This window comes from Dama dama, chromosome 4, assembly GCF_033118175.1.
Source record: "Dama dama isolate Ldn47 chromosome 4, ASM3311817v1, whole genome shotgun sequence".
NCBI lineage: Eukaryota > Metazoa > Chordata > Mammalia > Artiodactyla > Cervidae > Dama > Dama dama.
The window spans coordinates 17,977,781-18,000,990 of record NC_083684.1 but is presented as its reverse complement, the minus strand read 5'-3'; the positions used below and the strand labels follow the sequence as shown (position 1 = coordinate 18,000,990).

General features: G+C 52.1%; 1 protein-coding gene across 1 annotated transcript in view; it reads left to right on the top strand.

Annotated features, from left to right (window-relative positions):
• Nucleotides 1-18,982, top strand: part of LOC133052538 (uncharacterized) — a 248,051-nt gene extending 229,069 nt beyond the window's left edge. Inside the window, exons 4-6 of the mRNA XM_061137495.1 lie at nucleotides 17,206-17,337; nucleotides 17,925-18,208; nucleotides 18,953-18,982. Coding sequence (XP_060993478.1) covers nucleotides 17,206-17,337; nucleotides 17,925-18,208; nucleotides 18,953-18,982 — 446 coding nt within the window. The remainder of the gene's footprint in view (nucleotides 1-17,205; nucleotides 17,338-17,924; nucleotides 18,209-18,952) is intronic.
• Nucleotides 18,983-23,210: the final 4,228 nt, after the last annotated feature.

The window sequence follows — 23,210 nt, the reverse complement described above, 5'->3', positions numbered from 1 at the left end:
CCCCCACCGTTTTGTGGCCACAGTCACTGCGGTCACTTCCCTCAAAGGGTCAGTCAACAGAGTGTACTGAGAAAGCTGCTTGGGGGAACTGTTTGCTGCCCCAGAGCTTGAGGACCGGCAAAGCAGAAGGCAGCCAGCCATGGCGGGATTATTCAGAGTCAAGAGAACCTGACCCAGCAAACACTCAGGAGGAACGGAACCCACTTCCAAGCGAGCTGCTGGACGCCAGAGAGACCGCAGCTCGTGCCAAGACCCTGGAGCCTTCCCAGGACACGGCCCTTGAGATGCAGATTAAAATGCCATCTGGTTTCTGCCCTATGTCTGACCTGAAAAAAAAAAAAAAAACACTTTGAGAGATGGAAGTGGGGGTAGAGAAAAGGATAAGGAATACTTCTGGGAAAATTGCATGTGTTTTTCCATGTATTTTTGGTCACTTTAGAGCAACTTCGTTAACCCCTCCCAGGCTTGAAGAAATTCACTTCTTTTCAGATTCAAGTTAATCCCAACAACGGATGCATCACTGGGAAATTTTAATAGGGGCTGGATATTAAAGATGATATTGTTTCTTTTTAAATTTTTATTGAAATATAGTTGATTTACAATGTTGTATTAGTTTCGGATGTACAGCAAAATGATTCAAAAATATATTCATTATATATGTGTGTGTGTGTGTGTGCCCAGTCACTTCAGTCGTGTCTGATTCTTTGAAACCCCATGGACCGTAGACTGCCAGATTCCTCTGTCCATGGGATTCTCCCAGCAAATACACTAGAGTGGGTTGCCATTTCCTTCTCCAGGGGATCAAACCCATATCACCTGCATTGCAGGCGGATTCTTTACCATCTGAGCCACAGTGAAGCTCATACATATATATGTTCAGTTCAGTTCAGTTCAGCAGCTCAGTTGTGTCTGACTCTGCGACCCCATGAATCGCAGCACGCCAGGCCTCCCTGTCCATCACCAACTCCCGGAGTTTATTCAAACCCATGTCCATCAAGTCGGTGATGTCATCCAGCCATCTCATCCTCTGTCGTCCCCTTTGCCTCCTGCCCCCATATGTATACATGTATGTGTATATATATAGGTACATATATATGTATACATGTGATGGGCCTCCCTTGGGGCTCAGACGGTGAAGAATCTGCCTGCAATACAGGAGACTTGGGTTCAATCCCTGGGTTGGGATCTCCTTCTAAAGGAGGGCATGGCAACCCACTCCACTCTTCTTGCCTAGAGAATCCCCACAGTCAGAGGAGCCTGGTGGGCTACAGTCCATAGGGTCTCAAAGAGTTGTACATAACTGAGCGACTAAGCACGCACGCGCGCGCGCACATACACACACACGCACACACACACACATTCTTTTTAAGATCCTTTTCCATTATACGTTATTACAAGATATTGAGTGTAGTTCCTTGCTCTGTACACTAGGTCCTTGTTGGTTATATGTTTTATATATACTGTAGTAATATGCTAATCCCAAACTCCTAGTTTATCCCTCCCCCCATTCCCCTTAGGTTCATTTCCTATGCCTGTGAGTCTATTTCTGCTTGGTAAATAAGTTCATTTGTGTCATTTTCATATTCTCCTTATAAGCAATATCATATTTGTCTTTCTCTGTCTGACTTCACTTAGTATGACCATCTCTAGGCCCATCCATTTCCTGCAAGTGGCGTTATTTCGTTCTTTTTTATGGCTGAGTAACATTTCATTGTGTATGTATACCACATCCTCTTTATCCATTCATCTGTCTCTGGACACTTAGGTTGCTTCCATGTCCTGGCTACTTTAAATAGTGCTGCAGTGAACATTGTGTGTGCATATATCCTTTTGAATTATAGTTTTCTCTGAATATATGCCTAGGAATGGGATTGCAGGGACATACGCTAGCTCCGTTTTCAGTTTTTAAGGAACCTCCATACTTCACCAACTCACATTCCTATCAACAAAAAAAAAGAGGGTTCCTCTTTCTCCATATTGTCTTTGCCATTTATTATTTGCAGACTTTTTTCATGATGACCATTCTGGCCCATGTGAAGTGGCACCTCACTGTAGGTTTGATTTGTATAAAGAATGTTTCTTTGGTGTGATACTAGCATTGGGATTCTGGAGGGGAAGTCTAACGTATTTTTGTGTGGTCTGTGAACACACCTTCAAGTTTTCTTTCAAACAGATCCACAGATACATAAACACAGACCTCTGAAGCAAATATGGCACAAGGGTAACAGCTGTTGAATGTGAGTGGTGGGGAAACCCTGGTGTCCACCACTCTCAACGCCTCTGCATGTCTGAAGTCTTCATAACACCAAGCTGTGGGGTAGAGAAAGGAAAGATGGTTAAAGGAAGCAAAGAGTTTCACTGAATATTGTTCAAGGCCCAGCTGGATGAGCTGGGGCACCATTTAAGGTTGAAAGGAAACCTTCAGAGACCAGAGGCTCCTAGGAACAAAGGTATAAAATCTGGGCACCTGGGGAAAGGAATAAAAGAAGGAGATGGGACGGGGAGACGACGCGGGGGCGAGGCGCTTTCCTGGCGTAAGGACATTGGCGGGATCCGAAGCCAGAGCACCACTGGGGCAGTGGGGGACTGCACGGCACTGGCGAATTGCTGGGTGCAGCTCAGTACATCAGATACCAGCCAATGGCTGTGTTAAAGGTCTGTCAGTAGCAGGAAACGGGGTGGGTTCTGAGAGTTTCAACTGCAGCTGCTCTGAGTCTGCTGTGTTGGGGGAGTTTGCTCTGTCCCTTTTAACGCAGAAGAAAAGGGAGTCCTGGATTTCCAGGGGAAAAAGCTCCACAGGGCTCCTGCAGTCATGGGCTTTTAGGCTGTAGTAGACATTGAGGCTAACACACTCACCCTTCCGCCCCCCACTCTCCATCTTCAGTCTAACCCAATCATCACGCCCACCCCTCCAGAGTGATTGGCTCAGGATGGGGCATGTGACCAGTTCTGGCCAATGAAATGGAATATGGCGACAGCCAGGGGCCTTCTGGGAGAATCTCCTGACTTCCAGGAAAGCACCACGGAAGAGATGGTCTCTCTTCTTCCGTGATGCCTGGAACCATGGCCACCATCTTGTGACCAGCATGAGGACAAAGCCAGCATCATGATGGGCAAGATAGAGTGACAGGAAGGACCTGGCTCCTTGACGACACTTCTGGGCCATGGACCAGCCAAGCCTGAAGCCTCCCTGTAACTTCCTGTTACGTGACATCATACATATCCTTATTCTGGAATTCTGTCGACTTCCATGCCTGTTCCTGATACAAGACCAGGAAGCTGAAGCTGTGCTGGTGGGCATGGTGCTTTTGCCCAAGTCAGGGAAGCCTATGGAGTAGGCTACAGTTGGCTTTCAACCCCAACTGGCTCCCGACTCCAGGAACCCCCACGCAGTGGACAACCCACACAGCGGTCACAGAGAACATCTGGCACAGTCCCTAGGTCCCCCCCGCCAGACTGGTACACCTGCAGAGACCGAGAGCTCCCGCCCTCCATTCCAGATAATTCTGGCCTCAGAGAAGTTCAGGTGGGGGTGGGGTGCCAAGGGCTGAGTGCAACACGCTCCTCCACCACAGCTCAGTCCGTCCTTCGTGTGTGCTTTGTTTTGAACAATTCACATTTCCTCGAGGCTTACAAAGTGCTATTTCAGTGCAACTTCAAGCCCTACCCCACTTCCTTTCCAACCAGAGTGACCCCTGCATAGCCCTAATGGAAACCCTGGAGCCGACGAGGCTGGGGCCTGGGCATCTCCGACTGTGCTCCCCCTCGCGTCTGCCCCACCTGGCCCGGGGCCACTGCCCGCTCTTGGCTCAGCTGTGGAACCCATGGTGGGTGGACACAAGTTTCCCACGGAATGTCCTCAGCCCCACACAGATGTTTCCTGGGAGGATCCAAGCCTGCTCTGCTGGCCTCCCCCGGGATTCGGGCTCCCTGACCCAGGAAGTGAGAGATCGCGGGTGGGGCTGGACCAGGGGAGGTGGAGCCAGACAGAGTTCAAGGTTCAGGATGGTATTTTGGTCTTGACTCCTGGGGCTTCAAGAGAGAGGTGGCCAAGGCCCTCAACTTCTGTTTCTCACTTGAAGAGGAGACGGTTCAGCCTCCTCTCCCGACACAGAGCAAATCCCCTGGTGGGGCACGCTGGGTCGGGAAGATCCTGCCCAGGCTTCTGGAAGATACGGGTGTGGACGGGACGGCAGGGGACAACTAGAATGATACAGCTGCTTCAGCAAGCACAGTCACCGGCCACCTTGTCCAGCTGTAAACCTTTGCTGTCCTTTAACCCGTTCCAGGAGCCAGGACACCATAAAGATGCAGCTGTGTGCAGTAGTCAAAGATAGGAGTTTGGAGTCAGTTGGATACAAGCTCGGCCTGTTGTCAGATGTGTGACTTTCAGCAAGTGACTTCACCTCTCTGGTCCTGTCTACTAAACAGGGATAACAGGAGCTCCCTCCCCGGGCTTTTGGCAGAACTTACTATGCACAGAGCATTTGACACACTCCCTGGCACATAGGAAGCATCAGTAAACATGCCTGGTTATGGGTAAGAGTGCTCAGCACTTCACAGTTTGCAAAGCACTTTCCTGGCTGTTCTCTCATCACTCTGAAGAACTGTTGCTTTGGCTCACAAGGCAAAGCAACCCCCCCTGAGCCAGGAGTTCAGCTAACTCCCAGCCCCATTTCCCTCGCCCACCCCACTTTCCCGCAGCCTCCACAGCCACTGGCCCGAAACACAGCACCCCAGGCTGAGTTTCAGTGCTGATCCTAAGTCGTCAGATGACTGGAGGCCAATCGCTTCTTCCCCTTTCTGTTCCCAGTTTCTCCATCTGCAAAGTCAAAAGCTAGATCAACCCCAGAGTCCCGTTTCCTTCCACCTACTGAGATATCTGCTAGACATCTGCCCTAATTATGTTTTGAATATTTATTATGTGCCCTTCTCTGTCCCAGACACTATTGTTCCATCAACATATGATTTCTAACCCTCACAGCAAACCTTGGGAAGTGAGCCGTTTTATCCCCACTGCACGGATGGGAAAACCGAGGCTCGAAGAGGGGACGGGACTGCCCCAATACCACAGTGTGAGTGAGGTAGAGATGGGATTTGAACCCAGGTTGGTCAGACTGCAAACTCAACCTTTAGTCAGAAGGTTGCTTCCAGTTCAATCCCTCCACAGACCCGTGAGCTTCTTGGTAAATGACCAGACTTCCCCTTGGGCGACCACATTGGAACTGGGTGGTACTGGTGGGACCAGGATGACCAGAACCCTGGATGGGGGAGCCCTCTGGGTACCCAGCCCCTGACTGTGGCATGAACATCCCCAGGGCACCTGTGCCATGCCTGTCCTGGGCCAGATGTGCAGTTGCAAGCAGACCAGAGGTGCCGGAAGTCACCCGGCAGCGGCCGAGCCACGTAATCAGAGCTTGGAAAGTCCAGCAGGCTCTAGCCGCGTCTTATTTTCCATCACACCCTCCTTGAGTCACTCCTCAAGGCCATGAGCCCACCAGAGCCCCACCCCAAACACACATAACCCCCCAGGAGCATCCATGAATGCCTCCCTCACTCCCGCAGTGCCTGAAGTAACCAGCAGGAAGTTTGTGTTCAGCAAATACTGTCTCTATTAGCTCGTGAAATAAATGAGTGCAGAGGAGGGAATTCATGGGTCTCACTCTTGAATCTAGAGCTCATTGTTTCTTTACATGCTGTGTGGTTGTAGAGCCCCTCATGTCATTTTATTCACAACATCTTTATTCGCTGCTTAAAACCTGGGACTGTGTGCGTGGACAAAGAACTCACCTACCTACAGGTTGGGAGCTGGGTTCTATTGGTGGCTTTGTTACTAGTTCCCCAAGGGATGTGTAAACAATTTTCCCATCTCTCCAGCCTCTCTAGACCTAAAATTTTAGTATTCCACAGAGAAATCTGGGTTCTGACCCTCAAGCGGCTCTGGGTTCTGAGCCGTTCCCACCAGCAGCTCCCACCCTGCCCGCGAGCGCCAACTGTGCGCATCTCTCCCCAGCCCCGTGCTTAGAGACATCACACCGGGAGTTTGAGGGTTTACACCATGGACGTTGACAAAGGCCCTTTATGCTTCCCTGAAGAACCTGTTAAATCTCTACCAGCTTGTCACTTTAAGAGGAGCAGATATCTTATAAGCATCTGGTCTGATCTTTAAAATTACTGTGCATTTTGTAGTAAGGTCACGAAACATTATTTTTCATTTTAATGAATCATTTTAAAATATTTATTTATTTGGCTGTGCGAGTCTTAGCTGCAGCACTGAGGTTCTTCGATCTTTGTTGTATCATGTGGACTCTTTAGTCGCTATGCAAACTTCAGTTGCAGCACGTGGGATCTAGTTCTCTGACCAGGGAAGGAACACAGACCCCCTGCACTGGGAGCAGTCTTAGCCACTGGACCACCAGGAAGTCCCCGTGAATCATTTTGAATGACCAGTTATATTCCTTTATCCCCTCCCCCAAATAGTTTATTGAAACACAGTCTGCTATGTGTGTCCTGGGCCTTGATACATCTGGCAGCCACTGGATTTTCCAGGTTAAAAAGCAGAGTACTGGGGAGGGGAGGATGAATGGGTGGGGAAGAGAGGATTTTTAGGGAATGCACCACTCTGGTGGGACATGGGGATGCTAGGGGTCACTGTGGGGGCCGTAGTAAGGCAGGGGTTTGTGGGAACCCTCTGTACTTTCCACTCTGAATCCAGACTAAAAATAAAGCCAATTTTCTAAAAAATAAATATTTAAAAGGAAAAAACCTCAGTGCATTGCCTGATTTCTAAGTGCCCTTCCAGATCTAAGAGTCCCTAGGGTCTTGTCTCCATTCTTTAATAAGCACCAATGAAAGTAGGATTTCCTCATATCAGTTGTGGGGGACATGCCACGGCGCTCACAGGTGCTGGCCCACCACCATCAGATGTCTTTCCCCGTGTGGTCAGAGTTTGGGGAAGATGAGCAAGGCAAGGCTCGCTTCTTCTAGGGCTGTGGTTTCTCCAAGTACCGTTAGCTGCCTGCCTGGGCATCACCTGCTGAGTTTATCAAAATGCAGATCCCCAGGCCCTGGTGGTGGTAGTTGCTGTTGTTTAGTCGCTGAGTCATGTGTGACTCTTTGCAACCCCATGGACTATAGTCCGCCAGACTCCTCTGTCCATGGAACTCTCCAGGCAAGAATACTAGAGTGGGTTGCCATTTCCTTCTCCAGATCTTCCCCACCCAGGGATCGAACCCACAACTCCTGCATTGGCAGGCGGGATCCTCATCACTGAGCCATCAGGGAAGCCTCCGCAGGCCCTACTGAGACCTGTTTCGAGCCCAGAAATAAGCAGTTCTCTGCTTGCAGAGGACCAGTGCACCGGCTGGAGATCCAGGCGAGCCAGGCAGAGTCATCTCAGGCGCAGCAGGATGGCCAGGCTGTGTGTACCTCATCTAATGGAGAAGGGCTGCCTCCTGACCCAGGCAGCCCTGGGGCCACACACCCCTCCACCACCTGCCTTGTAAACGTCCCCGTCTCTGAGCCCCTGTGTCCTCAGCTGAAAAATGGGACTGGGACTCCCTCCCCAGAGTCGTGGGGAGAATTAAACTGGACACCCATGATCAGAAGTCACTTGGCACAGGTGAGCCCTCCAAATGTGGGAGCACACCACCCGGCCCCCCAGGATGGAGACAGAGTGATGCACCAGACACCGTCCTCGTGACATGTGCCATCAGTGGGAGGGCACCAGCTGAGCTCATGTCACATGGTGACAGGTGCCCCCAGGAAAATAAAGCCAGACCACGCCAGGGGAAGAGAGCTCTCTCTCAGAAGGTGACATCTGAGCATACTCCAGGACAAAGGAAAGGAAAAGCCACATGAAGGACTTAGAGAAATGTCCAGGGAGCAGCCGTGCAAAGGTCCTGACGCAGGACCACAAATAACACGTTTGAGGACGGCAAGGAGCCACATGTGGCCACAGAGGGGTGGGGGCGGTGAGGGGGCGACTTGGAGAAGTGACCGGGGACTGGATCACATCAGCTACTCAGTAACGCCACTCCTGGACATCATCTAAGAGAACAATTAGCAAAATCACACACCCACGGGCATTCGCAGCGTCCTCCCCAAGGATCACAAGCTTCCAAACTACCTGCCTGGCCACCCACACAGGGACAATTTCAGAGGGTGACACACCAGCCTGGCAGGTGCTCCCCAAACTCCCCAGACAGTTGGGAAGATCTATAGCAATGAGGACAGTGTGCATGATATAATACCCTTTAAAAAAAAAAAATCACAGTTCAAAATACACACTTGTGCCAGAATGAGACTGGGGGCTGAGGGGTTAGCGGTGGGCATGCAGGGGGTGGGGTGGAGAACAGTTCTTTTTTCTTTTTTCAAATTTTATATAATGCGGTTGCTGTATTATTTTTATAAATAAGGGGGGAAATGTGTTCAAACCAAACCAGTGGGGGGGTGAGGGGAGGGAACAGAGAAGCTGGTTTCCCTTCCTCATGATACCAACACCCCCCCCCCCCCCACCGCACCGATGTTTTGGGTTTTCTGATTTCCGTCATGTTTGGGATCCAGCCAGCCCAGGGAGCGCGGTGCTCAGCCCCCCAAAGGGCCGCATGGATTCTCAGGAGCACGAGACTCCTGCCCTACACTCCGAGAAGCCAAAGCATCCAAAGTGATGTCCAAAGCATCACTAGGTGTTATGTCCAGAGCAGGTGGGGGGGTGGGCAGGGAGGGTGCTCTTACAGGACAGCTGGGAAAACCTCACCCCCAAACATCCCCTGGCTTCTGCCTGACGTCCCGCTGTCTGAGACGCATGTGGTCACCACCTGATGCAGGCCGACCTCCTCTCCCTCATGACCGCGTTCAAGGCGAGGCCGGTCCCAACTCCGGCTGAGCTCCGGGCTCACTGCCTCTGGCCCAGGGAGTTAAACAGCCTTCTGGGCCTCTCGGGCCACCAGTCCCCAGGCTTCAGGCAGACCAGAGGCTGCAATGCCCTGTGTGCCCGCATACTGCCCTCACAAGGGCAGAGAGGCCCAGAAGGACTCAGAAAACCAAGCCCTGCTCCTGCTGCTGCTTCTGTCCCCTCTCCCAGGCTGCCTCCCCACCCCACCAGGGGACAGTCAACCTGCTGGCTGCTGTTTTTCAGATTCCTGAATCCAGGGAGGCAGTGGGGGCACTGTTAATGGCCCCCAGGTACACGTTCCCAGCAAGGCCCCAGATGCCCGCGAGAGGGTAGATCAGTGCCTGGGAATCCCGAGCTTCCACCTGTAAGTGTTTGCTTTCCAGCTCCTGACAGAACCTTACTTTGTGCTGCTTTTTATTTCTGGCTGCGCTGGGTCTTTGTTGCCACGTGCAGACTTTCTCTAGTTGAGGTGAGCAGGACCTTCTCTAGTTGTGCGCGGGCTTCTCATGGCAGTGGCTTCTCTGGCTTCGGAGCACAGACTCCAGGGTACCCAGGCTTCCATAGCTGCCCGAGTACAGTAGCTGTGCTCAGTAGCTGGGGCATGTGGGCTTAGTTGCTCCACGGCATGTGGGATCTTCCAGGACCAGGGATCGAACTTGTGTCGCCTGCATTGGCAGGCAGATTGTTAACCACTGGACCGCCAGAGAGTGGGAACTCCTGCCAGAATCTCTGAAAGGGAGGCAGGGCCGCAGGAAAGGAGTCCAGGGGAAAGAGTAGAGGGGAGGTGGGAGGGGGAATTTGTGAGATGGGTTGGGAGCCTCTGCGGCCCCTGACGGGCGGCCCTGCCCCGGGAGCTGTGTCTCACTGCACCGCTCCCTCTCCAGGTGGCCTGGACGGGCAGGATCCCGGGGGACCCTATGTCCTTACCAACACACAGAGGTCCATCAGTCTGTCTTTAAAGGGCCTTCGGGCCCTGAGCTCCTGTCCCGGGTGGTGATGTTTCGATTCCTTCCGCGTCCCGCCGACACATCACCTTTGGCAGAATTACCACCTCACTGTGGACCATGTTTCTAATTCCAGCAGCTCCCTCCAGATCTCACCACCATCCTGATGACTATGGACTCCGTAGCTTTCACTCCCAAACCCACCCCAAGGGGACCCACAGACGGAAAACCCGTCATCAAAGAGGCTTCTACTGCGTGATTCTCCAAAACTAAACCTGCAGGGCACCTCACTCCAGGTGAGGTCCAGAGTCTGAATGGTTTCACATTTTTATCACACTCCCAGCTGCTCTTGACTCAACACGCGATGGGTCCGATTCAATGAACAGAAACTGGTTGGGAAGGGTGTGGCGGGGTGTCTGGTTGAAGCCCATCTGTGCGACGAGGAGCTGGGAGAAGGGTGGGGAGCAAGGCTCCCCCCCCAACATCGCGTGTGGCTTCTGCAGCTGCCCTGGCCACAGGGGTGGGATGAGCCTCGGAGTCTAGGGGACGGCGATATGGAAGCCCATAGCCCAAGACAGGCCTGCAGAGGCCGGAGAGAGAGGACGCCAGGGCCCTGGCCTCTGCACAAGGGGCCCAGGGGTCCCGCAGGAGCCCTCACTTGCCGTGTGGCCATGTGGCCAGTCTGAGCCTCCGGGTCCCCATCTCCATGATGTGGACGAGCTGGACAGAGAATGGCACCCAGTGGGTCCCCCAGGTCCCACCCTGGTTCCCAGTGCCTGCGGCTGCCTCAGATCACACAACAAAGGGGAATAACTGTTGAAAATGAATTAACACAAGTTAATCAGCTGATTTAAAGACAGAGAAGTTATTCCAGAGTGACCAAGGGGGGTCCATTGTCACCGTAAGGGTCTTTAGACGTGGAAGAGGCGGGTCACGGTTTGAGGAGAAGGACTCCACAGGTGGAGGGACCCGGGGCCTCTAGGATCTGGAACAGCTAAAGGGGGCGCCTCCCCTGGCACCTCTTTACCCCAAGAGCGCGTCAGTCCTTCTCTTGCTCTGCTTGGAGCTGCAGGGCGTGGCCACCCTCCACACGGGAACACTAGGGCGGAGGGTGCCAGAAAGAGCCTGCTGCGGGAGAGGGCTTTGGGCAGGCAGTTTGGGGAGGGTCTGAGGATGGGGGTTCACCCTGGGCTGGCACTGTGGGAGAGGAGGGCTGGTCCTCTGATGGGGTCGGACTCTTGCATGGGAGAGGGGGCTGTAATGGATAGAGGAGCAGCAGCTCCTTGTTTGAGCCGAGCAGAGACAAGGTTTGCTGGTGCGGGGTGACCTGCCTCACTTTATTAGGACCTTGTGTGAGGCTGGGGTGCTGTCCGGGGGCTTATGCCCCTCAGGAGGGCAGCACAGCCCAGCTGGGAGCGAGGCCAGAGCCCAGGTGTCAGGGGGGCGTTTTGCTTCCTCCAGAGTACTTTGAGACCCCATGGTCTGTAGCCCGCCATGTTTCTCTGTCCATGGGATTTCCCAGGCAAGAATACTGGAGTGGGTTGCCATTCCCTTCTCCAGGAGAAATCTCCCTGACCCAGGGATCGAAGCGGGGTCTCCTGCATTGCAGGCAGATTCTGTACCACATGAGCCACCAGGGAAGCCTCAACAAGAGTGAACCTTTTTCAATATACTCTATGATTCTTGCATTTCACATTGTCCTCCCCTCTGTGCAGGCTCTGGGTGGGGTCTTGAACACTTCCTGTCTCCACACCACAGCTGGTTCATCTGCAGAATCGAACCCTGTTTCCCAAGGCATTTTCCACATAACACTAGTTTCACCAGAGTAGTGGAATAAAAGTAGCCCAGTTTCCCTGGGCTACTGAGTTTGGAAAGCACCAAGTTCCTTGCTGCAGGACTTCTCAGAGCCTTTAAGATGCTCCTGTGCATTATGAAATGGGGTACTCTCAAAACTTGTTTGGATAGAAAACTCTTGGGGTTTTTGTTTGGGTTTTTTAAAGGTGCAGTGAGCTACGGAACCGAGTTTATAAAATGCTGAAATGAAGGTGGTCTAAAACCTGATGTCCACCTGGGAGGCCGTGGGCTCCTGAGGAGCTGGGGACACCGATAAGGGGTCCCCATCCCGCTCTTTATCACACACACATATGTAACCCCTGGTCAGATGGACCGGAAGCTGCTGTGATTAATTAAGGACAAATCTGGTGGCCAAAGCATGTAACAGAATTCAGCACCTCATTGGGTACTGGTGGGGGTTCCCAGTGCGTGGAGATTTAACATGAAGCCCCCTATGAGCCCCAGGTGGTCTGCTCTCACCCCGACACCCTGGAGGCCCCAGGTGACTCTCCAGCCAAGCTTCTTCCCTGTGCAGGCTTCGCCCCTGCAGCTCCCTCCGTGGAGATGCCCCCAGCTCCACCTTGCCCACAGCAGCTGCCCTCCCTGCCTCTTGGCAAGGCCAGGGCCCTGCTGCATTCTCCGACTTCCCTTCCCCCATTCTTCTCCAGCATCTTCCACACTGCGATCTGCATGGATTCCTCTCGCCTCTGGGGGGTGTCTGTTTTGTTCTGTCGCAGCCACCAGGCTTGGTCCACAGTAGATGCTCAGTAACCACATGTTGAGTGAATAAATGAATGGCCTCTTCAGGGGTTTTAACATTGAAAAGGCTCTCTGAGACTCAAAACCTGTGGACGCCACCGATCAAAAGGATGCATTCAAGTAGTAACAGTTAAAAAATACATACGTGTGCACCTTCAGTCACTTCAGTCGTGTCCAACCATTTGCAACCCCATGGACTGTAGCCCACCAGGCTCCTCTGTCCATGGGATTTCCCAGGCAAGAATACTGGAGTGGGTTGCCATGCCCTTCATCAGGGGATCTTCCTCACCCAGGGATCAAACCCGAGTCTCTTATGTCTCCCACATTGGCAGGCGGGTTCTTTACCACTAGCGCCACCTGGGAAGCCCAAAATACATAGGTGAGGTGTGGCAGCCAAGGAGCGTGGGGCTGGCTGGGGAAGGGAGCAGTGGACTTGTTCTAAAATGGACTGTGGTGATGGTTGCACAACCTGGGATACTCAAGGCCATGAAACGGCACACTTGGCAATGAGAGGATTATACGACGGTGACTCAGATCTGAAAGCTGTTACAGAGAAGAGCTGAATCTGGGTGAGGGAGTAGAGTTGTCTTTGTGCTCTACCTAAAGTTCTTCTGTACACTTCAGATTGTTCCCCCAGTAAAATAATCTTCTAAATAGCTGTATCACATTCCTCTGTCTTGAGAGAGCAGGGCTTTAGGGACACCCCCCCCCCCCACCTCTTTCAACAGGCACTGACTGCATTCAGGCTGTGCCTCGCATGTCACAGTGAAGAGGACTCTACATGGGCTCATTTGCTCCATCTGCGGCACCTCCCTGGGACCTAGACCTAATTCGCTGACCCATTGTGCAGATGAGAAAACTGAGGCCCCTGAGGAGAATAGCTGGGGAAATTGTCAGCACCCAGTAATGAGAGGAGGAAGACCCTGACCCAGAACGTCTAACTGAGGAGTCCAGATTCCTGCCTCCTGAGCCCCTGAATGCAGGGTGGGTGTCAGTTACAGGTTGTGGGCCCAGAGACCAGCCCTGTGAAACATTAGGCGAGCTGCTGTTTTTTCCAGGAGGGTCTAATTCGGTCTCTGGCACATGTCTTGCCCACAGCACCTGGGCCCCCTCTGACCAGAGGGGCCGCAGAAACCTCAGGAGCCCGTGTCGCAAGAGCGCAGCCCCGCCACACAGCCATGCCGGCAGCTGCCCAGGAAGACATCGCCGCGGGTGGCCGGGCACAGGTGTCGCCAGGGGTCAGGCCGCCCCAGCAATGCCTGGCGGGGATGCCAGACCTCCCCTAGGGACCCTCCCTGGCCCCCCACCAGCCGGGAGGTGAGGTCCTGAAACCAAACCTCCCCGACCAGTTCCCCTTCCAAGGGCATCGAAACATGGGACTTCCACCCAGGGCTCCTTTCTGGGAGTCGCTTGTTCCTTCGGGCAGGACGTGGAGTGCTGGATTCAGGAAGTCACAGGGCGCCTACTTCGCGTTTTCGCTTTTCTTATCAGAAAGGTGTGTGACTAATCCCAGGAGCGAGGCACCTTGGTGCTGTGGAACTACCTTGGTGTTTGGGGTCCTTGAAACTCTGTTCGTTTCTCATGTATGCACGTCAAGGTAGGGACCTGAGCTGAAACGAAATTCAGAATGAGAAGAGCCGAAATAGAAAGGAGAAGAGTGGGAGACACCCCAGGAGCCAGTCACACGCTCCAAGCCCAAGCCACCACCATGGTCTCTGCACGCGTGGGCACCCCACTCCCAGTGGCCTGGCTGAAAATCAGCATCGGCCCAGCAATAGCCGGCTCCTGAGCCCCCAGAAACCTGGGCTCCACTAATGGGCTACTGCCCGACACACAGAATCACTCTTCCTAAGCCTCAGTTTCCACATCTGAAAAATGGGCAACACTAACACCCACCCACTGGGCTGCAGAAGACCAAATCGGCATGCCTATAAATTCATACTATTAATTCAAACTGCTTATAATTGCAATTTATTCTATCCGACAGTGTGATCCAGCTTCAACTGTTCCACCCCCCGTGCTCTAGACATCATGCTGAAAGTTGTCCCCTGTCCTTACACGACCATTAGAGCAATCTGGTGAGGAGGGCTCATTATTCCTAATTTTAGCAACTTACAACCAGAGGCGTATTAATATGTCTTTTGTTACCTGGACGTTATTGACCAGAGTGTGTCAATATTCCCTTACATAACAAATTGCTGGCCACAGGCGTAAAGTTTCTGTAAAAATTCCCTGGGCAATAATGTGTTAAAATGGGGGAACTGAGGTTATTAGGACCACATGGCCTGTCCAGAGTGGATTGAGATTTGGGGCCTTAAACAACTTGTTGTTCAGTCGCTCAGTTGTCTCCAACTCTTTGCGACCCCATGGGCAGCATATCAGGCTTCTCTGTCCTTCACCATCTCTCGGAGCTTGCTCAAATTCATGTCCATTGAGTCGGTGATGCCATCCAACCATCTCATCCTCTGTCGCCTCCTTCTCCTCCTGCCCTCAATCTTTCCCAGCATCAGGGCAATTTAGGGTCCTCTTTAAGAGAAAGCAATAAATGAACTGAATTTTTAAATTTTTAAATAAAAATAATCCAAAATTCAGCACCCAGTCCAGTAAAGGACCCATGCAAAAAAAAAAAAAGGAGCACTAACATGTCAGCTTCATGAGCCCTATGGCGCCTTTGGCACTGAGCCAGCATCCCCCAAGGCTGGGCAAGCCCAGACCTGGGCCTCAACCTCCTCCTCGTGCAAGGAAAGTGCATGTCACCCTGGGCCCTGCGGGAGGAGTAAGGAAGGGGTGCAGATGGAAGGCCGGCATGGAGCCATGGAGATGCTGAGGGAACCAAAGGGCAGGGAAGGGCTGAGGGTAAGACACATGGGAGGGAGGTGGGAGGAGGCGGCCAGGCCGGTGGATGAGGGGCAGCCAGGAGCGTGAGCCATAGAGTGTGCCGCCGCCACTGATGGTTAAGCAGGGTGGGACCCGGCCACTGGCCCCCTAAGAGCCCCTAGGTCATTCTCCTTAGCTTCTGTGTGGATGATGGAGCAGAGCAGGCAACCTGGAGACCAGCTGGGAGGCTGTCATGACTCAATTATAACTAACGTAAATAGCCGCCTGCTGGACAGCACAGCACCACGTCATCATGGGGTTCAGGCTAGGGACTTGAGACGGCATGACGTGTGTGGCTCACGGCCAGATGTCGGCAGGAAAACAGCTACCCTGCTAGGGTAGCAATCCAAGCAAGAGATGGTGGGGGCCTAGAAGGAGCCAGGTGGGAAGGGTGGCACTCAGGTTTTTAAACTCAGCAGCTGTCCTTAACTGAGAAGCCAGGAGGGGAAGCAAGCTTTGGGGGTGAGGGCAGTGGTTGATGGGCTTCCCAGGTGGCTCAGCAGTAAAGAACCTGCCTGCCAACGCAGGAGATGCCAGAGACGCAGGTTCGACTCTGGGTTGAGAAAAGCCCGTGGAGGAGGAAATGGCAATGCATTCCGGTATTCTTGCCTGGGAAATCCCATGGACCGAGGAACCTGGTGGGCTACAGTCTATAGGTCACAAAGAGTTGGACACAACTGAGTGACTGAGCACACACAGCAGCGGTTGATATAAGAAACTCAGGTTAAGATAATTTGAGTTTGAGGTGATGGTGGGCCATCTTGGCAGAGAAATCAAGAAGGGGTTCATTAGACAGTTAGGGAATCTATCACACTGGTGCTAAGGATGTGGATTTGGAAGTCATCAGCCAAGCGTGGTGTCATGTGAGCCGGTGATGGTACAACCCTAAGAGGTGGCAGATGAAGTAGTGAATTCCCACCTGGACACTTCAGTTACAACAGCAGCCAACAGGCTTGCGTTTCCTTGACAGAGGACCGTCAGGATAGCAACAGCCATGTGCGTCAAGCTCTGTCACCACCGAGCCTGCTGCCGGCACTCTGTGTGAATTACACATCCCTGCTGCTCCACTCTGCGTTCAGGGCTGAGGCTGCCACTCCACGGGAGGAAGTTTCTCTCTTCACACACTAGAATCAGGATTTAAAAATAAAGAAAAATAAACCTTGGTTCAAAATTAGCACAAGACTCGCTACAAAGAACACAAGACATGGCTTCCTGTGTGTTTTTTTCTTCAGTTTTTTTTAAGACTTCCAGAAAAGTTTCCTCTGCAAAGCTGAGACCAAAAGGGTAAAAAATGCAAATGTGATGGTCCAACTTGAACCATCATCTGTATGCACCCGGCCCGGCACAGTCACATGGAGGCCAAAGAGAGAGGTGTCTGAGTCCTAAAGTCTGCAAACAGGAGCTGCCTGGAATTATCTGGGGCTGTGGGAGGGCTTCCCTGGTGACTCAGTGGTAAAGAATCTGCCTGCCAATGCAGGTGAAATGCGTTCGATCCATAGGTCGGGAAGGAGACTGAAATGGCAACTCACTCCAGTATTCTTGCCTGGGAAATCCCTTGGACAGAGGAGCCTGACGTGCTACAGTCCACGGGGTTGCAAAGAGTCAGACACATGACTTAGCAAATAAACAACAACCAAGACTGTGGGCTCCTTTGGGGCAGAGGCAACTCCTTTAACTATGTGTCCCAAGTCTGTCCTCATGTTTGGCTCAGTAGATGGATAACGGATGGATGGAAGGTGGACAGGTCGGTGATGACCCACTGAGTGAATGAACAAACTGTAGTCCTGAAAACTCCATTACTTGATGGCTAACAAGCCCCAGTCAATCCCCTTCCCCCATCTCTACTCTGACACTAGTCATCCGCACAGCTGAACCATTGTCTTCCTTTTCTTGTAGCCAGTCAACACAGATGCAATATGGAGGGGACACCCACCCACCAAGCTGAAGTGGATATTCATTCATCCCTGACTTGGCTCACTCTGCTTCCAGAGCCCAGCGGCTGCCAGAGGAACAACCCATCCTGCAGAGGTGAGGAGAAAATGCTAGGCCTCAGTTCCCAGCCTCTCTTGCAGCTGGGCACAGCCACGTGACCCAGGCTCACCAATCAAATGCTAGTCCTCACTTCCCAGCCTTCCTTGCAGGTGGGGGGGGGGCGGTGGGGTGGTGGCAGACATGTGACCCAGGCTCACCAATCAGACACTAGTACCCACTTCCCAGCCTCCCTTGCAGGTGGGAGCAGGTGGCAGACATGTGACCCAGGCTCACCAATCAGACACTAGCACTTCCCAGCCTCCCTTGTAGGTGGGGGTGGGGGGCGGTGGTGGTGGCAGACATGTGACAGAAGTTCACCAATCAGATGCTATCCCTCACTTCCCAGTCTCCCTTGATTGGGTAGCCTGTATCACAGGCTCCACAGACGCTCCCGCCAGGTGAGTCTTACTTTGCTACCTGGCGGTGAGAAATGAAGGAGCGGCTGGCTTTCTAGCCTCCTGCCACTTACTCCACCCATCTGGTGTCCACTCAGCAAACTCCTTTCTGGCATAACTAACTCTAACTCGACGACAGTTGGCATCTGCTGTTTACAACTAACGTTTGCACCTGGTTTTCACCTGTAGGGACTCACACAAGGTGGCTCTGCCCGCAGAGAGCCTGGAACCTGGACCCAAAGGGCTGCAACGCCGTCCTTGGAGGAGCGGAGGAGCACCACTGCCCCACACGGCCTGCTCCAGCTGCACCCAGGAGGACGGGAAAGGAGAGCCTTGCTGTATTGCTGGCTATAATCAGCCTCCATGAGACCCACCCCGAGCACCGAGGAGAACTGGAAAGGGAGGCCTGTCCACAGAGGTGTGACTACCCGGGGGGGCGAGCACATGTGTCAGTGGCAGAGAAGGAGCTACAGGTAAGTGGAGTGATGGCTTGTGGTGTTCTGTTATGATGAGGGTTCTGCGCGTGCCTTACTTTGCCAGTGATGCTTCATTTATGTTGTGGTCCATGCACAGGTCTGGCCCAGCTGATCACGAACTCAGTTCATCTCTGTTTTTATAGCAGGGGGACAAAGGGATGGGGTAGAAATCTCGCTGTCGTCTGCTGATTAGGTGTAGTATGCCTACTTACTTAAACAGAGAAGGGAAAGAACAGGATAACCTCGTATAAGACATAAAGGGACAAGACAAGCTGCCGCGGAAGGCTCAAAAATTCTGCAACATTTGCATCATGGCAGGAAAGGTGATAAGGGTCTGGTGCTATCTGTTCCTGCATTCTAAGGCCCTTCAGGCTTATCTTGTTCTTTTGTCCTCTGGGCACCACAGCTTACACGCTGTGAAATGGGCAGCACAAGAGAGGCCATTCTTTCCATTGAGCAAGTGGAGGGAGGTCCATAGCAGTGATTTCTGTGAATGACCAGGCGGCGCCAAGAGCAGGATGCCAGCAAAGTCCTCGTGCTTTTCTAACAGGTAAGGGAAGGGAGGTCAAGAAGAGATGAGGAAGAGGAACCAGAGCTGTCATTGAGGTCCTACAGTTTAGGAGGCTTTGGGCAGCACGGAGCAGAAAACTCCAGGTTCAAAGGACTATCTGCCCTTGAAAACGAAAAATAACTAGACTGAGGCACCTGGGGCTGACACTCCTCTGCCACACCCCCATCCAGGTGTCAGCATCACCCACAGGCTGGCAGTAAGGTGGCAGTAGCATTCCCACAGGTGCCCAGCAGGGAGGGACCTGCCCTCTTGTAGGAGTGAGGATACTGCCAAGAAGCCCCTGCAGGAATTGTCCTCAAGGCCCACCACTGACACTCAGCCCCCAGCTCCTTCCTAAACCCTCACTGTCAGAACCACTGTCTTAGGAATCAGGAATTCTAGCTGGCTCTGAGATGGGACCCCTCTCCCTGAATCAGGCAGAGGAGGAGATGCCTGGATAAAACCTGGGCTCAGTGAGCAGGGAGGACGTGGGGAGAGGGACGTCAGCCCTCAGACAGCCATGTCCCGTCACCAGCCACCCTCGAGGCACGCTCTGGTCTGTCAGCCAGACCTGGACAGTTTGCTCAATCTGTTTCTTCATCTGGATATTGGGAATGATGCTCTTGTAAGGTTGCTGATGAGATGACAGATTCTTGACGGCTGTGAGTTCCTTCACTGTTATGAAGATGCTTTGTTGTCAGTCTCCTGGTTTCCCCACACTCTAAACCCTCCTCTGAGCCTCTGGTCACTGGTGTTCTTGGTGAGCCAAAGCCTAGCTAGCTGTTTCCTCCAGACTCAGGAAGCTTGCTCCCACCTGGGCCACAAGGAAGTGCACTTTAGTCCCCATTAAGCAAGACTCAGGAACATTGGCTCCACCTGATAAACAGTTTAGAGGCAGAACATGAGGGTCAACTATGGAATGTCTCAGTTGCTTCAGAACATACTGCTCCCCAGCTCACACATTCATTCATTTGGTTGTTCATTCAACAAACATCCCCTGAGCACTGACTACATGCTGGGGAGTAAATTGGACACCTTGAACACTCAGCTGTTAAGCTGAGTCTTTTTTTTTTTTTATTGGTGGAAAATTGTTTTAAAATGTTCTGCTTCTGCCATACAACAATGTGAATCAGTTTTATATGTATGTATCCCCTCCCTCTTGAGCCTCCGTGCTCCCACATCCCATCCCACCCCTTTAGGTCATCACAGACAGCCAGGCTGGGCTCCCTGTGTTACATAACAACTTCCCACTATCTATCTGTTTTATACATGATAGTGTATATATGTTGATGCTACTTTCTCCATTTGTCCCGCTGTCTCCCTCCCGCACTGTGTGCACAAGTCCATTCTCTATATTTGCAACTCCATTCCAATCCTGCAAATAGGTTCACTGGTACCATCTTTCTCAATTCGTCCCACCCTCACCTTCCCCTGTTGAGTCCACAAGTTCGTTCTCTACTAGGTTCATCAGTACCATTGTTCTAGATTCCATATACATGTGCTAATATCTTGTTTTTCTCTTTCTGATTTACTTCACTCTGTAACAGGCTCTAGGTTCATCCACTTCACTACAACTGACTCAAATGTGTTCCTTTTTATGGCTGAGTAGTACTCCATTGTATGTATGTACCACATCTTCTTTATACATTCATCTGTCATCGGACATCTAGGTTGATTCCATGTCCTGGCTGTTGTAAATATTGCTGCAGTGAACACTGGGGACAGGTGTCACATGTCTTGTAGTCTTGTAGTTTTCTCAGGGTATATACCCAGTAGTGGGATAGCTGGGTCATATGGTAGATTTATCCCTCGTATTTTAAGGAATCTCCATACTGTTGTCCATAGTGGCTATATCAGTTTACATTCCCACCAAGAGTGCAGAAGGGTTCCCTTTTCTCCACATCCTCTCAAGCATTTATTGTTTGTAGATTTTTTTGATGATGGACGTTCTGACCCATGTGAGATGACATCTCATTGCAGTTTTGATTGGTGTTTCTCTAATAATGAGCAGTGTTGAGCATCTTTTCATATGTTTCTTGGCCATCTGTGTGTCCTCTTTGGAGAAATGTCTGTTCAGATCTGCCCATTTTTTGATTTGGTTGTTTCTCTGATATTGCAGGTTGAATCTTTATGGGAAGAACAGGCTTTTTTTTTTTTTTAAATACCTTTGGCATTTTTGAAGCATTCCTGTCTTGAAATGAAACAGAAATTGTCTCATTTAGAAAATAATTCCTTTCCTCCCACACACCCTGAGACAAGGTGTCAGATGATGTTCAGATTTTCCAAGTACAAATCACCTTTAGGTCAAAGCCCAGTAACTCAGTGGAAGTAAAGGGAAATTTCTTAGGGCTGTGCTCATAGTGGTTTTGAATGGAAACATCTTGACTGTAATAGCATCATGGTTTTAATTTCACACTAGAGAAAGGAAGAGCCACTGTTAACCTCAAAACGAGGAAGACCATAATAGTCACCAAAAGAGAAAAAAACAAACAGAAAAAACCTGCCCTCTAAACCAGAAGCCCCTGGTCACAGGCTGGCCTGGAAACATGTCAGGAATTTTTCCAAGGACAGACACCTGGAGGCTGACCCACCTCTCCTCACCCCAGGATGGCTGAGAGCTCGGCTTTCGGAGAACATGGGCTGAGTGGGAATGGGGCACGGGGAAATGCCAGTGAAGACGCTGGCAGAAGCGAGTCAGGAGGAAGTGGCTTTGTGAGTTGTCGACCTCACAGCAGGCCGTGCAGCAGAAACTGAACCATGCCGGGTACAGAGCTATTTTCAACCTTGGGGTTTTCACCCCCTGTCCCCACCATTCTGGGCAGCGTAGCTCCCATGTGATACAGTCAGAGCCATGGACTCGGGACAGAAGAGAAGGCAGGCCTGCGAAGCAGAGGCAGCAGGGTTCCTTCAGTGGCGCCTCCCCACCGTGGAACCTTGGGCACCTGAGACCCACTTCCTGGGCCTCTGCTTCCTCCCCTGCTCACTAAGGACCTGAACCACTGTTCTTCTGCTGTAACACATGACCCCAAACTTAGCAGCTTAAAAGAATACACGTCTGGGACTGCCCTGGTGGTCCACTGGCTAAAACTCTGCACTCCTGATGCAGGGGGGTGGGTTCGATCCCTGGTCAGGGAACTAGATCCCACATGCCACAACTAAGACCTGGCATAGCCAAACAGGTGAGTAAATAAGTTCACACACACACGCACACGCATTCTCTTATAGTCCTGGAGGGCAGGAGTCTGACACGGGCTCACCAGGCTAAAATGAAGGTATCCGCTGGGCTGGCTTCTCTTGGAGGCAGCAGGGAGAGCTTGTCTCCCTCCCTTCTCCAGCTTCTAGAGGTGCCACTGTCTGTGGCTCCATCTTCTGAGCCAAAAGGTAGCATCTTCTAGTCTCTGACTCTGACCCTCCCCTCTCCTCCTTTCTAAGGACCCTTGTGATGACATGGGGGACATCCAGGGAATCCATGACTATCTCCCCACCTCGAGGTCTGTAATGTCTCTTTGTAATGTCTCTTCACATCTGCAAAGTCTCTTTGGCCACGAAGGTCCCTAGGACATGGACATGTTGGGTCATCTTCCCACCTACCATAGGTTCCTTCCCTCTTGAACTTTCTAAGGCCTGGTAAGAGCTGCATCCTCCATGACATGCGTCGTCAGTTCCAGCAGTAACTCATGTTCACGCAGGCCTTCCGCCCTGCCCCCCAGTTGCCGAGGTGCCCCATGTAATCCACAGCAGCCCCCTAGAGTGAAGGCCTGTCCACATTCATGTGGAGGTGGTCAGCAGAGCTGGGAACTGTACCCCCTCCTGCCAGAGCCTGAGCTGTCGACCACATCTGTGACTGTTGCCAGTGTCACCTCATTGAATCAACAGGAATCAGAGGTTCAGAGAACAAACTCAGCTCCAGGACCTCCCACTAGTTGCTGGTGGGAATCAGAACATGCAGCCACTTTGAAAGATGGGTGGGCAACTTTCTCACAAAGCCAGTCATAGGCTTGACCGTGTGATCCCCCAGTTGTGCTCCTAGGTGTTCACCCAGAGGAGCTGAGAGCAGGTGTCCACACAGACACCTGTGTGAAGGTGCCGCAGCAGCTTTATTCATAATCGCTGGGCAGGACTAGAGCCGGAGCAGGCGGGAGACGGGGCAGACAGAGGTCACTGAGGTGCCGCCACTGACATCACAGTGCCGTCTGAGCTCTTGACTTAGGACGGAGTCCAGGGAGAAAGGCCCACACCTGTCACCTGGTGATGGACTCGGCCACCTCTCACACCCTCTGGCTCAGCATCCCCATCCTTGCTGGTTACCACACCCCACACTCATGTGCCCTGACCTCTGGCCTCGGCTATGCCCTCTCCCCACTCGCCATCCTGACCCCTCTGTGTTCACTATAGCCAGGACAAAGACCTCCATCTGTCTCCCCTGTGCTCCAAGAGTGGATAAGCGGA